The 9,734-nt window shown below is 36.1% G+C and overlaps 2 protein-coding genes across 2 annotated transcripts; both read right to left on the bottom strand.

Moving 5' to 3' along the window:
* Positions 1-1,602: 1,602 nt before the first annotated feature.
* On the bottom strand, positions 1,603-3,436 carry LOC113295616 (heat stress transcription factor A-2-like). The gene is made up of 2 exons (XM_026543947.1): positions 2,932-3,436; positions 1,603-2,809 (listed from the first exon to the last, which is right to left on the bottom strand). The coding sequence occupies exons 1-2, from the start codon at positions 3,211-3,213 to the stop codon at positions 1,994-1,996; spliced, it is 1,098 nt and encodes a 365-aa protein (XP_026399732.1). The 5' UTR covers positions 3,214-3,436; the 3' UTR covers positions 1,603-1,993.
* Positions 3,437-3,630: 194 nt separating this feature from the next.
* LOC113295615 (5'-nucleotidase SurE-like) lies at positions 3,631-7,492 on the bottom strand. The gene is made up of 10 exons (XM_026543946.1): positions 6,906-7,492; positions 6,537-6,637; positions 6,389-6,456; positions 6,252-6,295; positions 6,052-6,129; positions 5,805-5,958; positions 4,721-4,873; positions 4,487-4,594; positions 4,125-4,190; positions 3,631-4,042 (listed from the first exon to the last, which is right to left on the bottom strand). Exons 1-10 carry the CDS (start codon positions 7,181-7,183, stop codon positions 3,941-3,943), a joined length of 1,152 nt encoding a protein of 383 aa, XP_026399731.1. The 5' UTR covers positions 7,184-7,492; the 3' UTR covers positions 3,631-3,940.
* Between the last annotated feature and the right edge of the window lie 2,242 nt (positions 7,493-9,734).

Here is a 9,734-nt window from a genome sequence, read left to right as displayed (position 1 = left end):
GTTTACGAGCTGAAACGGCTCTTTAATGCAAATCAACTTGGAAAAATCTTGTTTCTCATAATTCATCATTCTTCGAGATGCATCTTAATCATCTTTCTAGTGATGTTGATTCTGGTAAATTTCGTTTTCTTTATGTGACTAGTAGTTCACCTTCATTATATCAGTTCTCAAATACGGAATTCTTTTTTGTTTATTTTGAATATAATGAGAATCACGAGTCAACAACACCGATTCAGAATGTTAGAAGCATATATTCAATCCCTCAATTTAAGGATTTTCGGCTTGTTAGTTCGTGTTATGGTTTGATCTGTCTTGCTCGAGGTCGGTCTGTTTGTATTTCTAACCCAATTACCAAAGAGTATGTTATGCTTCCCGAAATTAAGAGTTGGGTTAGCAGTTTTGGTTATGTTTCTTCAACCAATGACTACAAAGTTGTAGGGAATATATGTGTCGATGATTGGGTTCGTAGATGTCCACATTTACACTCTAGGTAGTGGTAAAGGATGGAGAAATCTTAGAAACTTCAATTCTCAGTTCCGTAACAATATTTGGGATGCATCTGGTGTCTTTGCAAATGGAGCTCTTTATTGGATGGATGATGATTTAGAGATGATAGCTACCTTTGATTTAGCCGAAGAAAAGTTTTGTGAACATCTTTCACTACCTCCTTTGCCACCGGTCCGTTTTGATCCACACAAAATAGGGGTTTTAAATGGGTTTGTTTTTTTGCTGCTATTGATCTATTCAAAGAATATGGAATTTATGACATATGGCTATTAAAAAAGAAGAATGATAACTGTGACATGAATGAGCGAGATGAACGACAGTCATGGGATTGGAGTAAAGAGTTGAAGGTTGATGATAGCAAATTATTAGCCATTACGAAGAATGATGGTGCTTTAAGTTACGTTGATAAATATCTCAAAATATATGATACAAAAGGTTTAACCTCGAAAAAACTTGTGACTTTTAGGAACCAGATTCGTGAAGTATTCCCTCACAAGAATACCTTTGTTTCATTGAAAGAACTAGGGAAGAAAATACGAAAACGTACACTGTACTTAGTCAAAGGACATATAAATCCGCGGTTCACCTTTTCAGCAAATTAAGAGGCTGGAATCCATATTTATAGTTTTTCATATTGTTGTCTAGTTTTGATACTGCTTTGTAGTATCAAACATACTACTAGAAAAGTTGTAATTTGTCTTGTAAACTACACAAAAACAAGGTTTCTGCATGCCATATTAGACCATTCTAGTTCTGGAAATTCAGTGTGATCTTATTTTGGGTTATGCTATATTGCTTTGTTGATTGTGCATTTTGTTAGTGACTGGGGGACCTTTATTCAACTGAAGAATGTGATGAGGAATGTGAGAACTTTCCCAGTAATAGGTCATTCCAGACGTTTGTAGTCTTGGAATTTAATGCCGCGTACTTCTTTGTCCTACTGAGAATACTGCAGTGGCTCGTCAATTTGTTTGATATGTATTGGACTAAAGCTGCGAGTGCTAAAGCGACAATATAACTAGTCCCTTGTACAATTATACTCACAAAAACTCGACCAAGGAATCAATGATTGAATGAATTAAATTTTCAGTACTTTTTTTCCTTAAATTAAACGGTGCGGATAGTATTTCAGTGTCTGAAACATAACAAAATGAATAACAATATTCATGAGAAGGGTGCACCTTGCTATATTTTCTCTTACAGTAGCAATAATCATTGAGTAGACAGATTATTAGTCGATACGATTTAGCTTTCGCAATAGCTTACAGTATATTTCTCTTCCAAGCTCTTCAGGTGACGATGATTGAGTAGATTTCCATTTTCCATCTTCATTGCCCTACAGAAACATGTTTAGAAAATAAATTAAAATCTTCATAAAACAAGGAGTTCATCACAAAAGAAACACTTCAGCTCGGTCGAGCTACAAAGAAGGTTTAGACAAGGAAGTAAAAACAAGTTCTGTAAAGTGTAATTGTAGAATTTTTGTTCATGGTTTTGATCCGGGAAATTCCATTTGATCCACTAGCTCCTGCGCAAGTTCATCAACCCATTCTGACGGATCCGCAACTAAGTCTTCCAATTGAACATCACCTAAATAATCAAATTGATCGCCAAGTTTCATTTCCGCCTCTTTATAACCTGAAACCATATCTTCGACCAGTGATTTCTTCCACATTAAGTCATCAAAAGAACCCAAAACAGAATCACTCTCCTGGATAAGATTATTTATATCAGTATTTGCAGCGGCCGCGTATAATGTCTCCACGTCTGATTCAATCACAGCCTCTTCTTTTACAGCATGATCCATATAATCCTCAACCTGGATATCCTCCAATATCCCTTCCAGCTGCAAGACTTCTGCGCTTGTACTAGCAAGCAATCTTCTTTTCCTTCCAGTTCCAATTCCATGACCCAATGCTTTGTTCTGCCCATTCCGGCTGATTAATTGATGTACAAAATCAGAGTTCTTTAGCGCTTTACCAAGGAAACCCATTAAGTTTCTTTGCTTGTTTTCAATTACTTGCAATCTTTTTTCAATGACTAGAATTTCACCCTCAGAATTCTGTTGTTGCTGCCGTAATCTCACAACCTCAGACATTAACACACTGCGATCCCTTTTAAGCCTATCAATTTCGTCTTCCAACCCATATTGTCCTAACTCAACACAAACGCCTGGTCCTCCTTGATGAATGTTTTGAGTTAAATTTCTTCTCCTCTTGATGTGCTTTAACAAATGCTTTTGCCCTCCCAAAAACCCCTCGTTCGCAAATTCCCAGCGATCCGGATCAACCTTCTTGAAACCCTGTCACCCATTCAAAACAAACAAGTATCAGAAAACTGGTAACTAATTGGATTTGAGCAAAATCCATAAAAAAATAAAAAATAAAATAAAATTCCTTGACGAAAATGAGTGGTCGTACTTACATAAGTATTCAGCTGACGAACAAAGCTCGAAAAATTACCATGCTTGAAGTATCTAGGTAGAAGACTGGATGCCAGTTTATGTGAATCCCAAACAATGAAGCTATTACGAGTGACACTCCACGAAACAATTGAATCTGTTCCAGGGTCTTCAACCATTTCATAAGTTTTCGTTAGAAAAGGCGGTGGACCTATGTCGTGCAATCCCTCCATCGGTAACGGAGATAAGGCCGACGATGAAGAAGATGGAGATGACGAAGTAGCAGAAGATGTACTACTGACCATGAAGAGAATGGAAGCAAGTTCAGGTAGAGTTAGTTACTTCAGTTAGAGTTGGTTATGATTTCTGTTGTCTGGAAGTGGTGAGTCCACTGCTATATATAGAAAGATGAGAATAAATCAACAAATGGATCTCAAAAAATTCCAGAAATTTCTACAAATTTCTCTGTCAAATCAGTGTCACAGTGATGAAAAAGTTCAAAGAAAAAATCTTCATTCTGTTCCCCACTTGTCTTCTTGCATCCAAAAAAATTTCTAGACATTTCTTGAAGGCCCACTGATTGGATAAGAAACAGTGGATATTGCATCATACTGAGACCCACAGAAAAGGATAGAAGGATGGAGGTTTCCTGACAGAAAGCTACATCACAAGAAAACTGAAAAAGATAGAAAATTGAACTAAACTTGGCAACATTTATCAAGTAACCAAAACAAAACTCAACCCAAATTAGAGGAAAGAAAAACAACCTCATTGTTTCAATCAGAACGCACAAATTTTGACAGTATAAGCTTTAGACAGGCATTTTACATAAATCTGCCGACGCGTTTAAGTTAAGAAAGCTTTCGACTTCGTAGAATACAGGATTAAATAGAAACAAAAGAATCGAGCACAAAATCAGAATCTATATGTGCTTTCAATTGAGTGGTAACTGAAAAATAAGACCAAGCCAAGTTCCCCCAAAATGTACACAAACTACTGACTGACCCATGTTAAAACTTAAAAGAGGAAACGTCAGTTCGTCTCTGGAGATAGAGCTGTGGTAATCCATTTCGATGCAGATGTTTGAATTTCCGACTCGGAATTTGATGATAAAGTTAGAGGAGTTATTGCAACCTGTTTGGATTTACAATCATTAGCACCACAAGAATAACGTTTACACGGAGAGACAACTAAAAAAAGAGAAAGAAGTACTTACATATCCATTTTCAAGAGCTCTGAAATCTAGATCTTCATCCATATTTCTTTGCTCCTTATCCACAAACTGTAGTTACACAAGATCAACAGATTATTGACTGATACACAATTAGTTACCAATTACCTCCTTGAATGTGGATATACTTTGAGAGTCAAGTGGGTAATATTGAGAGTTATGTATGTATTCTCTTGGAATTTCAGTTTTAGAATAAAGTGGGACAGGAGTCACAGGACAGGACCTATCTGGTTTAGTTTTATTCTTTCGCTTTCATTCTGCTGTTGTTAATGAAGGAGTGTGGTGATGTGCGTAGTATTGAAGTGTTTTGACATTGTACAACAAGTTATTATTTGTTCCCCTTTTACCTCTAGACGGAAATATCTTTTGACTCGCTGGGTATCTGTTTTTCCAGCAACTCCAACTGATTCTACTTCAACATTTTTCCTGTGTGTGTTCAAGCGGCGTGCTGCACCCTGTAAGAGAAACACGGAATTTTCAACATAATGAGTGCATAGTCATTAACCCATTACAAAAGGATCAACCACAAACTTTAGTCTCTGACTTATATATGTGATACTCAGTGACTATGAGGCACTTACAGCGGCAGAGGCATCTCGCCCAAGCTGTGCAAGTGAAAGGCCAATGCCTTGTTGGTTAGGCATGAAAATCCCAGCACCAGGTTGCCTATTTGCGGAAACAGCAGTCCAGCTAGGAGATGGCCTCCACAAGCTTTGCTTGGTGACCTTAAAACCCTGTCAAAAATAACACATATGAGAGGTTTTGATCCTAAATATAGTTAGGCTGTACTGAACTACTGATATAGATGGTTGTCAATCAGCAAGATGATTTGTACCAGTTGAGTGAGTATCAAAATCAGCTGAAACGTGAATTCAGCTAAAGAGGCAAAACAAAAACTTATTTGACACACCCATATGTAAGAAAAAGTTCTTGACACGCTCGGGAAAGTTGAACCAAGATAAGCTATTGAATCAAAATCATGACCTTGAATCACAAGAAAAAGTTCAAATGTTCTTCCTAGAGGGAAGTTGAATCAAGATCATCACCAGCATTTTGAGTTGAGATTCTTGAACACAATCGGATTACTGAAGAAAACACTATTGTTCACCTCCTAAATTCATCTCTAACAAACACCTTAATTAACAGCAGAACAACACCCATCCGTTACCTAGGATGACTTCAGACTCAGAACATATAAGCTACTGAGAAAAAACAAGAACTTAATTGACACACCCATTATTCTCAAACTACATCAACATCCCTCAAACAGATATAAGCAAGAAAAAAGTACAAAAGTCCATATTCTTGAAATCCATCAGATTTTATTCTAACCCAGGTAAGAACACCGGAACAACACCATCCATTACCTAGGCACTTTACTTTTCAAAATATACGTTCATAGATAAATTTCAAGTTGTTATAACTGATGCTATTGCTACACAAAGAACCCAACAGTTACAGGACTAATTCAATATAACAGTCATTTTACCAAACTAAAATCCTCAGGTGTGACATCAATAGTGAATTACCGTAGATCAAATCCTTCGCAATATAAATATTCATAACAGGGCTTTTTAAAGATCATACATACAGGATCAAGATGTCCTGCACCGATCCCATGCTTTAAAGTCTAAACTACATAAAAGTAACGAAATAAAAACATACCTTGTTTGTTGATGGAGAAGTTGGAACTTCAATATTTAGTGAGCAACTTCTAGGGAAAATCTCAGCCTCAATATCCCTAATTGCTGCATGTATTAAAGGCAAACACACATTGACTGCTTCACTGAAATCACTTTCTTTACTCTCATCCTTCTTCCTAGCAAAATATTTAGAAGAAATGTCAGTCCATAAATACAATAAGAACATCATAGAAGTTAAATAACACTTCAAAAACGAAATTATCACTGACCAGTCCAATGAGATTGAAAGAGAAGGTACACCAGAGATCAAAGCCTCTCTAGCTCCCGCGACAGCACCTGAGCAATAACTGGTGATTTTTCACACGAAACATTAGAAACAGTCCAACGGCAGTAAAAATTCGAAGAACCAAAAGATGAACGCACAAATCCCAGCAGAATTATACTTATCAAACGAATAAATTTCACTTACATGTGATTACCACAACGTGATCCCTTGTTAATTCCACTAATTACCTAAAAGATTAAACCAAAACATGAATAAACATTGTGTAGGTCGCCAAAATTCTAGCCATTTCAGACGTCTATCAAAAATTATTAATCACGTACCAAGGCAGGTTTTGTCCATGAAAACAATGCTCCTGATAAAGCTAAGGAAACACAATCCGCAGGAGTCCCTGACCATCAACAAATGAACCGTCTCAATAACTACACAAAATCAAAGGAAATTGAAATTAAACCAACCAAAATGAGATACCAGCAACTTCATATGCCGCACAACTAACACCACTAATCTCCGTAGAGCTAACCGTGATGGTTTCACAAACCGTCACCGCGTGCCCCGAAACAGATCGATCTCTACACCAAACACAAACCCACAACAAAACTTAATCACAACTCAACCTAAAAACACCCTTAAAACCACAAATTGTAAAGACTAACACACATCATACCAACAACATACATCCACATCATATCGACCCAAAAGTCAAAGCAATGATTTTTTTCTACAGTTCTGATTTGAACCCAAATACCAATTTCAGATTTTTATCAATTGTAACACCAAATCAAATCATTCTAAAACAAACACATATCCCAAAACCCAAAAATCAAAAAAAAAACTTACGATTGAGGAGCACAGACTTGAATATTGTAAAGATTATCTTTCACTAAAGCCTGTACAAGAGAAGTAAGTCCAAAAGAATCAATCCCATCCCCATTAGTAATCAAAACAATTGGTTTTGATTCATCAATCTCAGAACTAGTAGTTGTAGTTTCTGAAGTGGATGTTGGAGCAGCAGCAGCTTCATTTGCTTCTTCTTCTCCATCCCCTTTTCTGTTATTCAATACTTGTTGAAGATTTGAAACCAAATTAGGTGGTAAGAAATTGTTCTTCATAGTCATCAGAAAAAATCAAAACTTTAAAAAAACCCAATCCTTACGCAGAAGAATCCAAAAATGATGATTTTGATTGAAATTGGACAAGATTGGGTTTTTTTTTCTTGTAATGAAAACCCTAGAAATGTGGTGGAAAGGCAAGTCTAAAACTAGGGTTGAAAAAAAGAGGGGTTTTTTTCTTGCAGGGACCGAGTCTAATGGCGTTTCTTGAGAGAGAGAGTATAGAAAGTGGATTGCTTGTTAGGGATTGGATTGGAAGAAAGGGAAAGAAACAAAGAATCGGATTGGAATTTGGAAGAGATGGTAAAAGGGAAGGTATCTATGAAATGAGGTGGTGGTATATAGTGTTTGTTAATCTTATTTGACATTCCTCTAGGGTGGGCCCACCTATGACAACACTCGAGTTTGGTGGATAAGGGGTGGCTTGTTAGTGATTTAACCATTTCGGGTTTGTTTTTACTTCGATTTGGTGGATAAGGGGTGGCTTGGTAGTGATTTAACCATTTAAGGTTTGTTTTGACTTCTAACATGTTTTGACATCAAATTCGTTTGGACATGGACATTCTAATTATTCGGGATATAAAATGAGCAATATTGATTTGGCATTCTCGACAAGAATGAATTGTCAAGAATAGGGTATATTATAGTCATTGAGCTACCAGTCAGCAAACACGACTTCTGATGTATATGAACGGTCGAAATTTATGTATATATTTATATTTTTGTACGCTATTTTTTTCAGATAATAAATCAAAATTAATCGAGATCCTTTGGACGTATTCAACAACAACTAGCTTTACGAGATTAGATGTTGTTTTTCCCTTGTTTATGTGTAAATAGATTTTACTCTTCTCGATAATTAATAAATCATAGCTATATATATACTTTCAGCTAGGGCCGTCAATGGATCCGGATCCTTCCGGGTATTACTGGACCCGAACCCTATTTATAAAAGGGGAAATTAGGCTCAGGCCCAACCCATGGATAACCCATAATATGAGGCCCTTAATTAAAAAAAGTTTAAATCTAGGCCCCGAGTTTTTAAAAGACCTTGATACCCTTATGCATATTGTCAAGCCCATAATTAAATAAAATTTAAATCTAGGCCCAAAATTATTAAATCTAGGCCCGAAATTATTAAAATACAGTGCGAAGGTGTAAACAGAAGTTACACATGCATATGACATGTGTAACCAGAAGTTACACATCCTTATGATATGTGTAATGCAAAGTTACACTTGTATATATATGCAAATAAATAGACATCAAAAAAAACACAAAAAAAAAGTTATTACTTTAATATTCATTTACAATAATTTCTTAGCATGTGTAACTAGAAGTTACACACGCATCTGTTTAGTGTAATTGAGAGTTACATATGTGTCTATCTAGTGTAACTGAGAGTTACACATGCATCTGACTTGTGTATTCAGCGTCAACTCCAGTTCTAGCGAGACCATTACCACGTTTAAGCAATTAGCTTTTATGAAGTTATCTAAAACCTGAAATATAACAACAAGCAATCAGTATTTATACGATTAAAATGAACAGTACATAAAACAATGTATATTTCAGTTTCACAAGCATCTGACTAGTGTAGCTAGCGGTTACACATGCATCTGAATTGTGTAACTGAGAGTTACACATGCATATAACATGTGTAACTAGGAGATACACATTCATCTGGCTAGTGCAGCTAGCAGTTACACATGCATATGACTAGTGTAACTAGGAGTTACACATACATATTGATATGTGTACCCAAAATCAGTATGTGTAAGTAAAAGTTACACATCTAATTAACATGTGTAACTTGCAGATACACATGCATCTGAATTATGTAACTAGGAGTTACACATGCATCTGACTTGTGTATTCAGCGTCAACTCCAGTTCCAGCGAGACCATTACCACGTTTAAGCAATTAGCTTTTATGAAGTTATCTAAAACCTGAAATATAACAACAAGCAATCAGTATTTATACGATTAAAATGAACAGTACATAAAACAATGTATATTTCAGTTTCACAAGCATCTGACTAGTGTAGCTAGCGGTTACACATGCATCTGAATTGTGTAACTGAGAGTTACACATGCATATAACATGTGTAACTAGGAGATACACATTCATATGGCTAGTGTAGCTAGCAGTTACACATGTATATGACTAGTGTAACTAGGAGTTACACATACATATTGATATGTGTACCCAAAATCAGTATGTGTAAGTAAAAGTTACACATCTAAGTAGAAACTACACATCTAATTTGCATGTGTAACTGGTATCTACACATCTAATTAGCATGTGTAACTAATAGTTACACATGCATCTCACTTGTGTAACTAAGAGTTACACATGTATCTAACTAAGTGGGCTGCTAGGTTGCTCCACTTCATCTTCTGATCATTACAAAAAAGATTCAGATGCAGATTATCAAAGACACGTAAATGAAACTCGGTGTGTACCTAGCAAACAAACTCACATTCTAGAACCAACATTTATACATCTCGAGAAAAAGATAGCATATTGCTGTGTTTATAAAACCAGTTCTTGCTAG

Source organism: Papaver somniferum, chromosome 7 (assembly GCF_003573695.1).
Source record: "Papaver somniferum cultivar HN1 chromosome 7, ASM357369v1, whole genome shotgun sequence".
Taxonomy (NCBI): Eukaryota; Viridiplantae; Streptophyta; class Magnoliopsida; order Ranunculales; family Papaveraceae; genus Papaver; species Papaver somniferum.
The sequence above is the reverse complement of the archived record's forward strand: the minus strand, read 5'-3'. Positions and strand labels throughout refer to the sequence as shown.